Source organism: Podarcis raffonei, chromosome Z, assembly GCF_027172205.1.
Source record: "Podarcis raffonei isolate rPodRaf1 chromosome Z, rPodRaf1.pri, whole genome shotgun sequence".
NCBI lineage: Eukaryota > Metazoa > Chordata > Lepidosauria > Squamata > Lacertidae > Podarcis > Podarcis raffonei.
The window spans coordinates 13,927,550-13,946,254 of record NC_070621.1 but is presented as its reverse complement, the minus strand read 5'-3'; the positions used below and the strand labels follow the sequence as shown (position 1 = coordinate 13,946,254).

The 18,705-nt window shown below is 46.4% G+C and overlaps 1 protein-coding gene across 4 annotated transcripts in view; it reads right to left on the bottom strand.

Annotated features, from left to right (window-relative positions):
• The window catches only part of LAMC3 (laminin subunit gamma 3), a 71,654-nt gene extending 53,152 nt beyond the window's left edge, over positions 1–18,502 (bottom strand). For 2 of the 4 annotated variants that reach the window (XM_053374920.1, XM_053374922.1), the window contains exons 1-6: positions 18,017–18,502; positions 6,400–6,704; positions 3,622–3,752; positions 2,496–2,662; positions 1,993–2,181; positions 1,081–1,198 (exon numbers count right to left, since the gene is read on the bottom strand). In XM_053374920.1, coding sequence (XP_053230895.1) covers positions 1,081–1,198; positions 1,993–2,181; positions 2,496–2,662; positions 3,622–3,752; positions 6,400–6,704; positions 18,017–18,389 — 1,283 coding nt within the window. In that variant the 5' untranslated portion in view covers positions 18,390–18,502. Of the gene's footprint in view, positions 1–1,080; positions 1,199–1,992; positions 2,182–2,495; positions 2,663–3,621; positions 3,753–5,098; positions 5,996–6,399; positions 6,705–7,250; positions 7,571–18,016 lie in introns of those variants that run through there. The other 2 variants (XM_053374923.1, XM_053374924.1) reach the window with 2 other exon arrangements.
• Between the last annotated feature and the right edge of the window lie 203 nt (positions 18,503–18,705).

The window sequence follows — 18,705 nt, the reverse complement described above, 5'->3', positions numbered from 1 at the left end:
CCTATAGGACGCACTTTTTCCCCTCCAAAAATGAAGGGGAAATCTGGGTGCGTCCTATGGGGCAAATGCAGGCTTTCGCTGAAGCTTGGGAAGCGAGAGGGGTCAGTGCGCACCAACCCCTCTCGCTCTCCAGGCTTCGGGAACACATCCGCAGCCTAGGCAGCCCTGTGGGAGTTCCCGCAGGGCTGTCTAGGCTGCGGATAGCAGCCTGCCGCCCGGTGCGCAAGGCACCCTGAAGCAGAGCACCCCGCGCGCCGGGCAGACATCGGCCAGCCCCACAAGCTTGGGGCACAGCAAGGAGGCGCAGCACCGCCATCCCGCTGTTCCTCAACCTGGTTCGGTTTCCCCGACCTGGTTTTGTGGGGGAAATAAAGGAAATTTTTTTTTTTACTTTATTTCCCCCCAAAAAAACTAGGTGCGTCCTATGGGACGAAAAATACAGTACATAAAAATGTAAGACTGTCATTACATAATCCCCATCAGAGGATTCATAATTGCATGGAGAGGGAAGGCGCAGTTCTAGGGGGTCAATGTGGGTGGAATGGCAGGAGGGCTGGTGACAGGAGTGAACAAGGGCACAGCCCCTAGTATATGTAAAAACAGTCAAAAAATTTGTTAGCATCTTGTGTGAATTCCTCCTAATAAACACACTTTTATATGCAGTGTAGATTAACATATGCATTTTTGCAAGCAATTTCTTCTAATGTAGTGCACTTTGTATGTTATTTTGCCCCAGTAAATGCGTTTTTATGTGCATATTTTCCTAATACATGCACTTTGGTTGGAGAATCAAATCAAAACACTCTGAGAAGTTAATTTTGAGAGGTAGCCATGTTTCGCTTTGTGTATTGATTTGAGAAGTGCACCTTCCCACTGAAATGCAAACAAAATTGAATTTCTTCACTTTTCCTATCATCAGCTCAGAAGAATGGGAACAGGTGGAGAGGAGTATGCTGAAGAGTGACAATGGCTTGGGGCCCAGGAGGAATCCCAGCTTCTACCACCTGAAGCGGCCACCTCACTGCCCCTAGTCCTGCCCCTGCCACAGTTCCAGGGGGATACTATTCCTCCTCCTCTCACCTGCACCCGCCTTCACTGAGGGAATGGAATCCATCTCGGCAACGCTCACACTTCCAGCCTGTCACCGTTGCTTTGCATTCACAGGCCCCTGAGCTGTCACACTGGGGATTCAAGGAACCTGGGAAGATATAAAGTGTCAACAAAGGAACTGAGAAATCCAATTTATACTGAGTCAGACCATTGGCTCCATATAGCTCAGGATTATCTACATTGACTGGTAGTAGCTCTCCATTGTGGTGTAGTGGTTAAGAGCAGTGGACTCGTAATCTGGTGAACCAGGTTCGCTTCCCTGCTTCTCCACATGCAGCTGCTGGGTGACCTTGGGCCAGTCACACTTCTCTGAAGTCTCTCAGCCTCACTCACCTCACAGAGTGTTTGTTGTGGAGGAGGAAGGGAAATGAGAATGTTGGCCGCTTTGAGACTCCTTAGGGTAGTGATAAAGCGGGATATGAAATCCAAACTACTACTACTACTACTACTACTACTACTACCCCTCTTCCTCCTCCTCCTCCTCTTCTTCTTCTTCTTCTTCTTCTTCTTCTTCTTCTTCTTCCAGGGTTTCAGGCAAGAGCATTTCCAGCCCCACCTGGAGATGCCAGGGAGGAAGCTGGGGAGAGCAGCTGATTGCTAAACCACTCTGAGAATTTTAGCTCTGTGAGGGGAATGGTGGGTTTCCTAACAACTCTCACCTCCCTGAACAAAGGATGCTTGGGGGGGAGGGGAGAGCCATGGCTGTTTAAAGTGGCATAATAATATGTGGGTGGAGTCTCTGTTGTGAACAATCTTGTATTAAAAACTTTCTCTCTATATATATATTCATGTGCTACCAGTCAAAGAAGATAGCTAGGAGTTTTATGTCACTTCCCCCTTCCTGCCCCCCTACCCTTCATACTGCCTCCCCAATCTGCCTACCTGCTGGGTTGCAGCTGCAGGGCTGGCATGCCGCCTGGGTATCCCAGCGGTAGAAATTATGGCGGCAGCGCTCACAGTGCGGGCCGTCCGTGTTGTCCTGGCAATTTCGGCAGTGGCCACCGTGCCCAGTGCGTCGGTATAACTCCCAGTCATAAAAGCACTCGTCTGATCGGCCGCTACAGTTGCATGCTGGGCACAAAAAAACCCAAACAAACACAAGATTGTTTTGCCAAAACTTATTGTCTTAACTTTTATTGCCTTGGGGGCAGAGACTTCTCTGTTTTATTTTTGCTTACGGTATTCTGATTGCACTGTAGATTAATAATAATAATAATAATAATAATAATAATAATGGGTGCTCTCCAACATACTCAAGAGTTGACCCACTGAAATAAATTTTCCGAGGGGGAAAGGAACCCGGAACTATAGGTGGTCCTTCTGCTCTGAGGCTATTCCTTATCCTGGAAATGACCACAGTTGCCAGACTCCAACATGCCACTTACGGAGACACTCGTTGGCAGCCTCAGCGGTGCCCCGTGCCCATGGGCGGTCCTGATAAAACGGCTGGCACAACTCGCAGTCTGCCCCAGTGGTGTTGTGCTGGCAGAGGCAAACCAACTGATCCTCTTCATTTGGGATGCATTCACTAGCATGGCCATTACACTTGCACCTAGGAGAGACCCAAACATGGACAACTGACCCTTTCAGTATTATTCACCTCTTCAGCTAGGAACTTCTCCAAAGCAGGGTAGGCTATTTAAAACAAAAACAAACCCAACAACATTCTCTGTGCTCCAGACCCCTCGTCTGTCCTGAATGCGCCTTTGTTGAAAATGAGGAAAATACATTCTTCTCCTCAAGGGAACACATATGCTAAGCAAAGTTTGTGAGATAGAACATAAATCAAGTCCATAGCACCCTTCACCTCTTTTATCCAGGGCTTATCCCTGACCCCTAATCCCAGGACTCGTTGTGCTTGGAGTCTCTGAGGGTGGCCTGTTCAGAAGAAAACAAATCCCAGCTGCTTGGGAGAAAGACTCAAGACAGATAAAGCCAGTGTGGTCCTTGCTGTGCTTTCATAAGACCACCCTCACCCTCCCATCCTCCTTTTTCTCTAGTGTGTTTTCTTAACACTGCAGCAGAAATGGGCAGAAAGAAAACCAGGAACGGGGGAGGTAGAATGGGGAAACATTTGGGACCATGATTTCCCCACCCCTATTTATCCCTCCCTCCACCCAAAGGACACATGTTTTGCTTCTTTAATCGGCAATCCTTATCCGGCCTCATTTGAAACACTGTCTGAGCTGCAGTAAAGCATGATTTGCATGCAGAAGGTCCCAGGTTCAATTATCTCCAGGAAATTGTAAAATAGCCATTTGCTGGGACCCAGGAGAATTTCTTTGATTTCCAGATGTGGTGACCCCTCATGCCCAAAAAAGGGTAGTGGTCCTTGGGTTAGGATTTTACACTTGAGCCTTAAGAAGCGGGATTCGTAAGACAGCAGGAAGTCATGATTTAAGGTTGTCAACACTTTCCTTTTTCCCAGGTGAGAGCAATCACCCCTTCCCAATAAAAAACTACCCTTTATGGTTGTCCTTTTCCTCTTTCCGCCCACCCATCCCATCTTACCTGCCCCCTACGGAGAAGTCTGAGATGGCATAGTAGTAAGACTGCAGCACCTTGGGATCCTTGAAGATGTCATCCCCAAAGGTATTTAGCCGGTCCAAAGAAATCTTCAAATCCGTCCCGGTCACCCACTCCTACAGAATTACACAGGATCAGTATTGACAATCCACTGGGACCGAAATGTATGCTTTTTCCTATAAAAAATAGGTGTTGGTACTCACCATGAAGTTGTTACAGTAAGTGCCACACTTTTTAACAACAACAAGAAGAAGACATGCCGGTACTGTGTACCCTTAAGTACCTCCTAGGGGGAAAAGCACTGACCAAAACGAATGTTTGCAAAGAGAAGGGGAGGAGCCTGGGACTTTGAAGGGTGGAGACAAGAACAGCAGATGGGGGTATTGTTTTTGAAATATACTCTTGAGTCCTGTAGTGATTTCATGCTCTTTATTGCAGCTTGTAAAACAGTGATTCAATTGCCCCCCAAACCTCAGCTTTTTATATACATTATTTACACAATGAGTCCTGTCTGATTGACTGATTCTGCTTCCCTCCTGGAGTCTGATTGGTCTTTTCCTGCAGGCCAATCAGTTGTTGCATTCCAGGATCCTACTTGTCTATTGTTCTAGGATCCAAGCTTAGTACATAACAGTTTTTGTTTGTTACTATTTTATATATTTTTGTGTTTTTATATTGCAAACTTCCCTGTGATCCTTGGATGAAGAAATTAATTATAGTAAGTGAGAAAGTAAGCAAATAGTAGGGGTACAGGACATCTGTAGGGCAGAGGATTTTTAGAGTTCAAAGGCCACATTCCTTCGTGGGCTATATTTCTTGAACAAACCATTTAGAAGGTGTCAGTGGCTGTCAGTTCAATTCTGGATTCAGGGAGGCGGCCATGTTGGTCTGACGCAGTCGAAATAAAAAAATAAAAATTAAAAAATTGTCCAGTTGCACCTTAGAAACCAACTACTGGTCAATTTTTTTTAATTTTTTTATTTCAGTTCCATTCTGCTTAGTCTCAGCACTCACCAGGGAGGAGGACAGGGACAAAACTAGAATGGGCTGGCTTTGCTTGCCACTGGCTCTCTGGCTCCACCTACTGTTGGTCTCCCTGCCTTCCCCCCTACCAGTCCCAATGGACTGTACCCCAGAGGTTATCAACCTTTTTGAGTCCACAGCACCCGTGACCAATTACATTCTTTCTGTGACACCCCTGTGGGGCTTATGAGCCCAGTTATGTCACCCCTTACCTGCAGAGCCAGCAACCCCTCACCCCTTTTCAAACACTTTCCCTTTGGAGTGTTCCCTCAGCCTCCTCTCCTCTCCCCTCTTCTTGGGAGTCCCCTGGACAGCTGCTACCCCTCCTGTACCCAAAAGAGGTGCCTCCTCACGTTGCCCCACAGGGGCCTGGGACAAGGATGCACCCAGCCTTAGTGGCCCAACAGAGACTGGCCAAAGGTGAATGTGAGGCCAGCACCTTGGGAGACAGCAATGGCAGCAGCAGGCACTGCCAGGCCTGCATGGCAGAAAGGCTCCCCTTCAGCACCAGGCACTCAGCTCCCAGGCAGGCATTGCACACAGCAAACGCTTGCTTGCTTGCTTACTCCAAGGTCACCTTAGCTCCTGGCGACTAGTACCCCCTAGCCAGCCCCAGAGGTACCATTTATCAGGGGAGCGTGTGGCTGGGGATGAAACAAACAGCTGTGAAAGTCTTTGGGAGACAGAGATGTGAGAGGGCATGGGGGGGGGGGGAGAGGAACAGAGGCCAGTGTTGCTTACGGCAACTGAGCATTGTTCAAGGCACCCAGGTTGCCATGGCACACTGACTGAAAACAACTGCTGTGGCCAACTGAAACCAACGGACTTCCTAGGTGCAGGGCCAGTCCACCTATGGGGCTGACTGAGGCAGCCACTTCAGGCAGCAGAACCTAAAGAGAGCCTAAAGTGGCAGTAGCAGGTTCTGGCAAGGTCTCTCAAGATCTCACCAAAATCTCGCAATAACTCCTGTATACCGCAAAATCTTGCTGGAAACCACCATCACACTGTGGACACTGCTGCCTGACCAAGGTAAGGGAGGTTTGTGGGGAGCTGCACTGGTAGGCCGGCCCCTTCCTGTTTTGCCTCACCCTGCCTGCATGGGTGGGTGAGGTTAAACTGAAACACAGTTCCAAGATTGGGGAACCTGTGGCCTTCCAGATGCCAGGCCCCTCCAGGCTGGTCTTTTATTGCAGGCAAATTCTGCAACATGTTCTTCACATAATCATAGTGCCTTTCTGGTGGATTTATTCTATAGTGGTACCTTGGGTTAAGAACTTAATTCGTTCTGGAGGTCTGTTCTTAACCTGAAACTGTTCTTAACCTGAGTTACTGTAGCCTTTTCGACGGGTGGGAAGAGCATTGTGCCCGGGGGAGGGAAGTGGGAGTGAGAAAGTAATTTTGAAAAGTCTTGAGGCTTGAGGCCTGCCTGGTTGGGGGGGGGTGTGACTACACAGGTTTTAGGGTATCTTAACCTGTCCTCTCCTCCTTCAGTACCACTTTAGCTAATGGGGCCTCCCACTGCCACTGCACCGCTGCCGTCCAATTTCTGTTCTCATCCTGAAGCAAAGTTCTTAACCCGAGGTACTATTTCTGGGTTAGCGGAGTCTGTAACCTGAAGCGACTGTAACCTGAAGCGTCTGTAACCCGAGGTACCACTGTAGTTTGTTCTTCAGTGTTTCCTGATTATACTACCAGGCCGTTGTTCTTGTGTTAAGGGACCACCCACCCAGAGATTTGTACCTGGAGAATGGGACTCTGGTCAAAGCTGTAGGCACTAGGCCGGCCTTCAAGGGTGGAGAAGGCCACATTTCCCCCACTCAGTGGGGAAATGTCGCTGAACTCGTCTGTACAGAGTGCCACCCGCTCATCTTGGCCAGGTCGCAAGAACTGTCCTTCTGGCTTCCTATATGTCTTCTCACACGAGGCACTGTAATACTGGTAAGGGATCCAGGGGCTGTTAGAATGGCTCCGCTTATAGATGGCAAAGCTCTCTGGGCGGCTGGTGTGAAATTTCAACCTCACGTAGGTGATTTCATAAGATTTTCCTAAAAGGGGAGAAAATAAAGAATGGTCAAGTATTCTTAAGTGCTCCACTTTAATCACTGTTATCTTCGGATGGACTCTTTTTGTTAAAGTGATAATTTCTCCTCATCCTTAGGGGAGATTTGTTATTTGGCCAGTCATCACCCTGTCCCTGAACAGGGAACACTCCATGCTACAACCTTTTTGTTGATGTGCCCTATTGTCTCTTCTAAAAAAAAGCATTACCTTGCTTATCAACATCCTGCTCATTCCTTTCCTGGAAAACCTATCAGCTGGGGATAGGAGAATCTGTCAATTTCAGTTTCTTGTTTTTCCAGTCTTAAACTCATTTCTCCACATTTCCACATCATTTTGTGAATATCTTTTTTTTAACAAGTCCCCATGAAAATTCACCAGCATCTTAGTGAGAAAATTTCCTAATACACTTGTCTGTATACAATTTTGCCTAATGTACACACTTTTGCAATAAATTTCCCTTAAAATAATGCATTTTAAAAATATATTTTTACTAATCTATGCATTTCCCTGCACACATGACCCTCACTTACGGTTTTTTGTGTCCATAACTTGGTTTGAGAACTGCAATGCAAGATTTTGAGCATTTTGAAGGATGGCTAAGTTACGGTTAGTACAAATTATGGCCAGTTTGCCTTTAACTGTGAACTGAATCAATTTTCTCCTGCATCCCTATGTCTCGGCAAGACCATCTAGTGTTCTTGGAATAAAACACAGAGAGTTCCACTTTCCCTGCTATCTCTTGGATCTAAATGTGAATGTTTATTTCTTCTTCTCCTTCTTCTGCCCTAAATCAACAAGCAAAGGTCTTTCATCCACAGAAAGAATCGTGGCGCAGTGGCATCAGGGCTGTTCCATGCCAGCAAAAGATGGAAAAAGCAGCTGGAACGGATTAAACCAGTAAGGGCCATAATGCAGTTATAGCAATCAGTGGGTTTAAAACAACAAAAACAAAAAATAGTTACACCCTTGCCCGCATCAGTTCATCTGCTGAGGAAACTCAGAACTTCCCAGAGGATTCTTTGGTATGTTGTAGAATGCTTGTTCCTCTTAATGTGGGGTACTGCTGGCTGGGCTTCAGAGGTCTTACTGTCACCTCATGTGAATTGACTTTATGTTCTGGGTATCAAAACCCAATCCATCTTCACAGGGAACTCTAGGAATTGTAGCTTTGAGAGGAGTAGCGTTCTTCTAACAACTCTCACCACACAGAACAAGCTACAGTTCCCAGGAATATTTGGTGGGTGGGAGGAAGCCATGGCTGTTTAAAGCAGGGGTCAGCAAACTTTTTCAGCGGTGGGCCAGTCTGCTGTCCCTCAGACCTTGTGGGGGGCCGCACTATATTTTTTTTTGGGGGGGGGGGATGAACCAATTCCCATGCCCCACAAAAAACCCAGAGATGTATTTTAAATAAAAGCACACATTCTACTCATGTAAAAACATGCTGATTCCAGGACCGTCCATGGGCTGGATTTAGAAGGCGATTGGGCTGGATTTGGCCCGGGCCTTAGTTTGCCACCCATAGTTTAAAGCAAGGGTCAGCAAACTTTTTCAGCAGGGGGTCGGCCCACTGTCCCTCAGATCTTGGGGGGGGGGGACAGCGGACTATATTTTTTGGGGAAAGTATGAACGAATTCCTATGCCCCACAAATAACCCAGAGGTGCATTTTAAATACAGTGGTGCCTTGGGTTATGTACTTAATTCGTTCCGGAGGTCCGTTCTTAACCTGAAACTTTTCTTAACCTGAAGCACCACTTTAGCTAATGGGGCCTCCTGCTGCCGCCACACCCCCAGAGCACGATTTCTGTTCTCATCCTGAAGCAAAGTTTTTAACCCGAGGTACTATTTCTGGGTTAGCAGAGTCTGTAACCTGAAGCATATGTAACCTGAAGTGTATGTAACCCAAGGTACCACTGTAAAAGCAAACATTCTACTCATGTAAAAACACCAGGCAGGCCCCACAAATAGCCCAGAGATGCATTTTAAATAAAAGGATACATTCTACTCATGTAAAAACACGCTGATTCCCGGACCGTCTGTGGGCCGGATTTAGAAGGCGATTGGGCCTTAGTTTGCCTACCCATGGTTTAAAGTGATACTATAGTGCTTTAAATGTATAGTGCAGAGTGGGGCCTTATTCTTTCAGTGGAAAATATTTGGTGGGAAGTACGTAGTGCCTGGAGTGCCTGGCTTGCTCTGGTCCATGGGGTCACGAAGAGTCGGACATGACTAAACGACTAAACAACAACAACAACATATAGCGGCAGGTGAAAGGCCAAAGCCACCGACACCAGGTCGCAGCTCAACCACTAATTCCTTTCATTCCCACTGTTGGTTCGCGGGGACCTCTAAGTTGCCGTGCTACCTATCCACTTCACTTTTCCTTTCAGGGACAGACATTTCCCCCTCTAGGTTTCAGTGACCTTTCAAGGGACTGCGTCAGAGCCTGAGGGTGCTGCACAGTGACGCCAGCCTGCCGAAAATAGTCCTCAAGAATTAGATCAACATGTGCACTGCTAGCCATTTTTTGGGTTGGAAAGAAGGTGACACAGTGTCTGTTTCCCCTTGTGGTGAGCAGAAACAGGATTTCTCAGTTCCTTCATCCAGCAATCATATTTATTTTTTTTAAAAAAAGACAACAACCACCAAATCTTTTGTCAGCCACAAGGGAAAGAATGCAACCAGTGAAGAGCCACTTCCCCGCTGCAAAATTATTTGCGATGAAAAAAGACGGCACAATCAGCTAGCCTCATTTGAGACCCTAATGAATCCAAAATGTTGAGAAATGGCAATTATTCTGGGACTAAGGGGTGGGGAAAACAAACACTTAATTGCACCCATATGAAAAATGTCTGTGAAGGAGCTGGGACAATGCAAGAACCTTGCAGGCATGTGTTGAGTTATCCAACGGCTACTGCAAGGGTAGACGTCAGCATCTGTCATTGATTAGCAAGTAAAAGATGAGATTTTGAATCCACCAACAGACTTTCTGTGCCCCTCACTTGGGCAGGGTAGGGGATTGGCAAGTAACCCTGGAACAGATGAGGGGGAGATGTCTGTTGTAGGCGTTTCTGCATCAAAAACAATGAGCAATTGAAGGCTCTTGTGAGCGCTAAGGAGTGAGTTTTTTTCTGGAGATACTGAAGGGTATGCAGTACCAGTACCTCTTTTTCTAGAAGAAAAGCGCTGGTGCTAAGCATGAAGTCACTGAGGAGGTGATCCCACTGCCCTACTACATGGTTTTTCACTGTTCTTTCAGTTGGCCCATGCTTGGGACTAGTGTCCTCCTCCTTCAAGATGCACAATCAGACCCGCTTGATGGATTCCTGATCCACTCATGCAGTGGAATTATGTCTCTGCATGAGTCAATTTTCTGAGCCCAACAAGAACAGTGACGCATGCAGAAAAAGAAGCAGGTGGTCCTCAAAACTGCACTGATTTTGACCACAGATTTCAAAACAGAACTGATTGGAAGGAGATTGTTGGGATTTCTGAGCAACAAGGCTGCTGTTAATATTTAAAACAAATATGGTGTCCCCACCCCTCAGCATCTAGTATTTAGACGCATTCTGCTTCCAAAGTTTGATCCTTAGCTCTCATGGTTAGCAGCTGAATTTTGAAATAGATCTAGGGGACCACAGTATGTTAGTGAATGGTGGAAATTAATTAACGGTAGTATTTAGATAATATTTGGAACATTGAAGGGAAGACCCCAATCTCTGCTGAGAGGTACACACATTTACAGTGGGTTTCAGGCTCTCATCTAGGGTTGTGTTTCTGTTGAGAATCAAGATGTGGTGGAGGCTGTAGTGTCTTTAAGAAATATGGCTTAATTACAGTCAAGTTCCCATCTACACATGCACTGTTTGCATGTGACTGTGCACATATGCGGTGCCAGAATTCTGGAAGTGAATCCTGTAATTGCACCCTGAAAGGTCCTCTTGGTTCATGAAGAGACTTTCTCCAGAGCCCAAAGAGGACATCCTCTTAGGGTGCTGGGGAGGGTCTCTTCAGGAGCCAGTGCCACACCAGGGCTTTGCTGAGACCTCCTACCTAACAGCTGATGTGGGGGGTAGAGCAGTAGCAACTGCAAGCCACTGGCTTGTCCTCTGCGGGCTCTGGGATGGGTCTTCTCGGGAGCCAGGAGGACTCTCCAGGTGCTCCCCATTTTATGTGATTTCGCGTATGCATACGGAGGTTCAGAATGTAACTCCCACATAAATACACATATTTACAGCTGAGTTTAGATGAAGGAGGTGCAGATCTCACAGCATTGCCATCTCACAGCACAGTCTGCCTCCTCTCTTATTTTCAATCCCAAACCTTTCTCTGCCCCAGTAACCACAGACCCCAAGGTGTTCTCAGGGATGGGCCACCAACACTTCTTGTCAACTGCCTCTATCCCGGGTGAGGCCCTGACCTGGAAAAAGAGCTTAGCCTGTATTTTTCCACTGGCCTGGAATCTCCCCTTCAATACTCCAAATATTATCTAAATACTACTGTTTATTAATGACAATATATTAATGATTCCTTCAGAAGAACGTAAGGATTTTTTGCTGGTCTGGATCACGCCATCGAATTCAGCATCCTTGTTGTATCAGTGGCACACAGATGACTCTGAGAAGCCTATGAGCAGCGGATAGAGGTGCCGGCTTTCCTTTGTGGAGGCAGTAGTGTGTTTGGGTGAGTTTTCAACATCCTGTTTAAAAATAGCAATGGTATTTACTTTGCCACTGTTAGACTCAACTGCAATTTGCTCCGGTTGCCGGAAAATGTGTTGTTCTTCAGCTAGGACAATGTGTACTTCTCCCACCTCCAACAGAGCCTGCGGGAATTGCAACCTCTCATAGATTGCCTACATTCCTACACTAAGATGTTGCCAGGCTATAACTCCTATCATCCCTCACTGTTATGTACTGAGTTGAATAGGATCCAAACTGCAGCAGTCTGATTGGTCCTAGAACAATAGGATCCAAAAGACAGCAGTCTGATTGGTCCTAGAACAATAGGATTCAGAATGCAGCAGTCTGATTGGTCCTAGAACAATAGGATCCAAAAGGCAGCAGTCTGATTGGTCCTAGAACAATAGGATTCAGAATGCAGCAGTCTGATTGGTCCTAGAACAATGCAGCACTATGATTGGTTGGCAGGAACCACCCAGTCATGCTCCAGATATAAGTGAATCCACAACCTGATTGGCTTACAGTAAAATTCCAGAATTAGCCAATCATGTGCAGCCCATTGTGTAAATAATGTATATAAAGCAGATACTTTGAGGGGACATTCATTCATTCCTCCTCACCATTATGAGCTGAATAAAGAGCATGAACTGAATAAAGAGCATGAAATCACTTTGCGACTCTGAGTATATTTCACTCACCATTGACCATGTTGGTGGGTGCTCATGGGAGTTGGAAGCAAGCAACACTCTGAGGGCCACAGGTTCCTCCAGGGCAAGCCCAAACAATTTGCTGCTACAATTCCCTGAGTGGTTTAACGGTCAATCCCTTTTCACAGGGAATGTCTAACTCTGTGAGGGGAACAGGGGTCACCTTAAGATTCTCAGCACTTTTAACAAACTATAGCTCACGTAATCTTTTTGGTGAAGCTGTTTCTGTTTAAAGCGGTATCATAGCGCTTTAAATGTATGGTGTAAATGTGGCCTCAGGGAACAGATTTTCTGTGAGGGAGGAGTAACAGAAACAAATGACAACCAAGTTCTGCTTCAGTGGACACCAGCTTGTTCCTAGTACAGTGGTACCTCTAGATATGAACGGGATCCGTTCCGGAGCCCCGTTCACATCTAGAAGCAAACATAACTAGCGACGGCACGTCTGCACACACGCGTGTAGCTTTTTGCCGCTTCTGCGCATGCGTGTGACGCCATTTTGAGCGTCTGCGTGTGCGCAAGCAGCGAAACCCGGAAGTAACGCGCTCCGTTACTTCCAGGTTTCTGCGGAGCGCAACTCAAACATGCTCAACTCGAAGCATATTCAACCCGAGGTATGACTATAGTCACATTCCTGTCCCCGTCCTCCCATATCATGTCATGTCCAAGGGCTTTTAGAGAAGCTGTCTCTAAAACACATATTGTCTTTTCCTTGAAACACAGTACTGGGTCAAGCGGGGGAAAGTCTGGTTTAACAGAGGTGTCAGAGACTGGAGCTAGGCCAGCTCCTTTCATCCTAAGTAGAATGGCCAGTCCAAACATCCTGTCAATTTGTAACAGATGTGGGCGCGTTCACAGGGGGTTGGGAAAGGAGTGACCTCTTTCAGAAGCAGACTGTTCCAAACTCTCTTGGCCTGAAGGGCCTCTCTTCTCTTGGGACTCGATGGCCATCGCTTGAACCTCCAACCCTCCACCCACCCCCTCCAGTTTTGCCATCTAGACCATGCTAAATAGACACACACATAAAAATTTGTCCTCAGAGATTCAGGCTAGAGCAGTTACTGCTTATTTGTTTAGCAGTCATCAGAGATCATTCCATAATTGCAATGGAGCCAAGATTTGGGAGGGCAACAGGATATAAGGATATAATGAAATAGCTCAAAGCTAGCGAGGCACCAAGATGGTATGTGTGTTGCTATTGCTATAGTTACCAAATATATAGTAACTATACAGTCATCCCCCCACTTATGTGGGAGTTATAATTAGGGTTACCAGACGTCCCTGTTTCCCGGGGACAGTCCCCAGATTTGTGAATAAGTCCCCAGAAAATTCCATCCCTGGAATGTCCCCGGATTTCATCAAATGTCCCCAGGAAACGCAGCAGCGGCAGTCTCAGCAGCCCGGAGCAGTTTCCGTGCGCTGCTCTGGTTTCCCAGAAGCGGCTTAGTCATGCTGGCCACATGACCCAGAAGCTGTAGACCGGTTCCCTTGGCCAGTAAAGCGAGATGAGTCCCCCAACCGCAGAGCTGGCCACGACTGGACCTAATGGTCAGGGGTCCTTTTACCTTTATCTTTACATCTGAGTTTAGCTTAAGGGGGTGTAGATCTTACAGCATTGTCATCTCAAGAGACATTTGTCCTTCATAGAAGAAGAAGAAGAAGAAGAAGAAGAAGAAGAAGAAGAAGAAGAGGAGTTTGGATTTGATATCCCACCTTTCACTCCCTTTTAAGGAGTCTCAAAGCGGCTAACATTCTCCTTTCCCTTCCTCCCCCACAACAAACACTCTGTGAGGTGAGTGGGGCTGAGAGACTTCAAAGAAGTGTGACTGGCCCAAGGTCACCCAGCAGCTGCATGTGGAGGAGCGGAGACGCGAACCCGGTTCCCCAGATTACGAGACTACCACTCTTAATCACTACACCACACTGGCTCTCATAGCAGCCCAGCACTGCAGACAGAGCCATCCTAAGCACCACCCCTTTGTTCTTGCTCCCCAGCCAGTCCTAACAACTGATGCTCTCCTGCTCCTGGATGGTGTTCTCTCTTTTTTCTTCTTCACCTTCCCAGAATACATAGCCAATTGCAACACCTCCTGTCAGCTCCCCCCACCCTTCTTCTATATTCTTGTATGGCATTAGGGCAAGGCTAAGAGGGTGGTTAGGGACGCGGGTGGCGCTGTGGGTTAAACCACAGAGCCTAGGGCTTGCCGATCAGAAGGTCGGCAGTTCGAATCCCCGCGACGGGGTGAGCTCCCGTTGCTCGGTCCCTGCTCCTGCCAACGTAGCAGTTCGGAAGCACATCAAAGTCCAAGTAGATAAATAGGTACCGCTCCGGCGGGAAGGTAAACGGCTCTGGTTCGCCAGAAGCGGCTTAGTCACGCTGGCCACGTGACCCGGAAGCTGTACGCCGGCTCCCTCGGCCAATAAAGCGAGATGAGCGCCGCAACCCCAGAGTCAGCCACGACTGGACCTAATGGTCAGGGGTCCCTTTACCTTTAAGAGGGTGGTCTTCTCATCTAGGCAGTTCAGGACCTCAATACACACTGCCCAGGCTTGCACCCCAGGGAGGTCACTTCAGTGCTGCTAACACAGCCATTTGACTTCATCCCTGGAGGTACACTCCATTGTCTCTCGAGACAGATGGATGCCAACTGCTATTCAGGCCCCTCCCCATTACCTTTGCAACCCCTGTTTTGTGCAGACCCAGACACCTTCTTTGATGTGTGGATGCCTGGCCCTGGTTTCATAATGGTTTACATTCAACCAACCCAGCCAGACTAGTTTGCTTAGGCTAAAGCCAGGAATTTCCATGTGTGGCACTTTTCAGGGGAATTGCTGCAGCGGTTATCTTCCCTTCAATATGCCCAATATTCATTTATTGCTAACATTCACTAACAAATTCTAGTATCCCAGAAATAGCAATATATACAAGTCAGTTAATATTGGGAAAGGTGGTAAGACCTTAGCACAGTAATAGGGAACCTGTGGACCTCCAGATGTTACTGGACTTTAGTGTCCGTCATCCCTGACTGTTGGCCATGCTGTCTGGGGCTGATGGGAGCTGGAGTCTAGTAATGTGTGGAGGGAGGGCAGCACAGGTTCTCCATCTTAGCAGAGAGGAATTATTATTTTGTCAGAGATAAGCCATTAGCTCAGTATATAACAGTGGGTTTCTATTTGATTGATTATTGCTATTTTTCAAGCTTTTTCACTAGAATTCTTTTGGACCACACACATTTTTTTAGCTCTTTTTTATTTGTAGGCCACCTTGAGTCCCTGTCAGGGAATAAGTTGGTATATAAATTAACAACAACAGCAGCAACAGCTATTCTTTTACGGAGCACTTCAGTTGCAACAACAACAATTATTTTAAGGAGCACTTGAATTACTTGCTAATTTTTCAGGCTGACTATTGTCCACTGTCACAGGTGGAAGCAATATGCCTCTGAATTTGAATTGAATTTATTACGGTCCCAGACCGGACTCACATACTGTACTAAACAAATCAGAAACACAATAAAAGTAAGTTTAAGTTAACAATCAATATAACAATAAACAAAACAGTTGTGGCAGCAGTTAAAATATGGTTTAGGTCTTAATCTCTACAATATTATCTATAGTTTACTTCTAAGACAGTCTTTATACAATATGTCTCTGAATCGTAAGTGCTGGGAATCGCATGTGAAATTAGTGTTCTGGCTGCAGGCTTCCCAGAGACGTCTGGTTGGCCACTGTGAGAACAGGATAGTGCACTAGATGGGTCACTGGTACCATACCACAAGCTCTTCCAATGTTCACATGTTGCAACATGAACACATGCATTCCAAAACAGAAATAGAGCCTATATGAATATTTGCCAGTATCTAAAATCTACCAGTGTTTCCAGCTGTGCTATTCAATATATTAAATGCAAGGGATCGTATCTAATTCAGCTTTGCTTATAGTAAACCTGCCAAAATGAACGGACTTATATTAGTCATGTTCATTAATTCCTCTGGGTCTGCTCTGAATAAAACTAAAATTGGATACATATATGTTTATATCCAATGCTTTTTGGGTGGTGATATTCACCACAGAGGACCCTAACCTCTTGCTCATGGCAGCGATCTTGCATTGGCATCCATGGCACTTTTATCAACATATGAGTACCAGTGTCTCATTTCCCCCCCCACCCATAAAAGCACTTCCTATATCTATAGCTGTCTATCTGCATGTACACACTGCAGGACATGTTAGCAGGCCTCAGTATGGAGAATAGTACCAACATCATTTTGCTTCATCAAACAAAGCCAATCTGAATGTTCCATCCTCAAAGCTCCAGAACTGCCACTTTGGAAACAATATAATTTCATTTTTAGCAGAGTATCTGATGAAGGTGGAAGCCAAAATATAAAATACCTATTTTGTTAATCACAGTACTATACATAGATATGTGTTTTACAAACCCGTTGATAACAAACAAATGGATGGTATTCAATGACGTTTTACTCAGAGCAAACCTATAGAAATGAACATTTTAACAGGTCTACCCTGAGGAAAAAATAGTTGACTATCACCCATTATTTCTATGCGGTTTACATAAGATGGTATAAAATATTTATTCAAGTTGACATAATGAAATGATCAAAATATAGGCAAAGTCAGCAGATTTAAAAACAAATGTTTGTTATAAAACTACATGGCTGGGTAAAGGTAAAGGGACTCCCGACCATTAGGTCCAGTCGTGGCCGACTCTGGGGTTGCGGCGCTCACCTCGCGTTACTGGCCGAGGGAGCTGGTGTACAGCTTCCGGGTCATGTGGCCAGCATGACTAAGCCGCTTCTGGCGAATCAGAGCAGCGCACGGAAACGCCGTTTACCTTCCTACCGGAGCGGTACCTATTTATCTACTTGCACTTTGACGTGCTTTTGAACTGCTAGGTTTGCAGGAGCAGGGACCGAGCAACAGGATTCGAACCGCCAAAAGACCTTTAGCAGGTGCTGAAAACATTCAAGGATACCTATCTGACATCCATAGGCAGGGAGTTCCATAAACTAGAGCCTCATTTGCACTACAGGTTTCAAGGAGTATCATAGTGCTTTAAAAAGCCAAATAAACCCGGGAGCTGTAGTTTCTTAAGGGTACTGAGGGTTGTTAGGAGACCTCCCTATTCCCCTCCCAGAGCTACAATTCCCAGAGTTCCGTGGGAAGAGGGCTTGGCTGTTAAACCACTCTGGAAATTGTAGCTCTGGGAGGGAAAAGGGGGCTTCCTAACAAAACTCAGCTCTGTTAACAATTTACATTTTCCAGGATTCTGTCTGAAGTGGTGTGAAACGCAATGAAATGTATAGTGCAAATGAGGCCTTAAAAGATCCCATTCCTTGCAGCCACGGAATGAACATTATGTGGCAATTCTAAAAGTGCCAGTTCCACTGATTGCAGCTATCAAGTGGGCACATATGGGGTAGTTTATTTGAATTAAAATAGAAACTTTAGAAGCTTATTGCAAGTTGATTTGCTAAATAATTCCATTGCCCTAACCTAACAGAAATAAAAGGTTAAATGCTGAGACCCCCAGATAAAAACAATAAGGTAAAGTGGCTGAGGAGGGTTTCACCCTTTCAGATATAGGTAGGAGAGATCACCCCACTCATCCCTGAATTTCAACCTGCCAGTGTGCCTGCATGTGATGCTGAATTAAGGCTGTGTACACATCATTCATTTAAAGCACACGCACACCCAAGAAACTTGGGAACAGTAGTTTAAGGGTACTGGGAGTTCTAGCTGTGAAGGATAAACAACAGTTCCCAGGGGTTTTTGGAGGTGAAAATGTGCTTTCAATGTACCGTTTGGCTGCTGCATCTTAAAAAATAATTTCTGCAGTTTGCAGGGGAGAGGGGAGAAGGGAGAAAAACAAGGTCACTCTAACTTACCCAGGTGAAGGGTGATATTGACTGAGTTGGGGTGCTGAACCTCAAAGGCCATGGACTGGCTCTGCCACCACGTGGGCTCTTCCTGGCTATGGAAGTCTGTCAGGTAGGTGGCGTTGTGGTGGAGCACATCGCTGCCGGCATCACAGCGGTGGCAGAGTGTGGTGGAGTCTCGTGTTCCCATCTGGAGACAGTAATCCTCTGGTGGGGAGCCACATGTGTTGGACACCTGTGCACGCCTCCCAAATGCGGCATTCTCAAAGATAGGCATACAGCGCTGTGCCCGTCCATGGGCATCATAGCATGAATCCATGGCCCCCATGGTCAGATGCAGGCCCAGCCAAACCAAAGCCAGACACCAGATAACCCCAGCCATGATCAGTCTCAAAGAAGCCACTGAAATGTCTTGACACAATCCCAGGCTCTAAAGAGCCGCTCACAATTCCCTCCTTCTCCTCCTCTGACTGAGCAGAGAGAATCCCACAGATCTTCTCTCTCCCAGTTCCATCTTGTGGACGGAGATGGAAACGTCACACTCCACATCCAAAGGTTATTTTGTAGGTCTGGGTGAAAATGGCCTACCAAAATTCTCAGGATCATAGAAAGAGAGAAGGGGACTGGATGTTTGTTTGTTTGTTTTGGAGGGAGGACACTTAGAGAAAAGGCCCCTAAAGAACCAAAATCTTTTATTG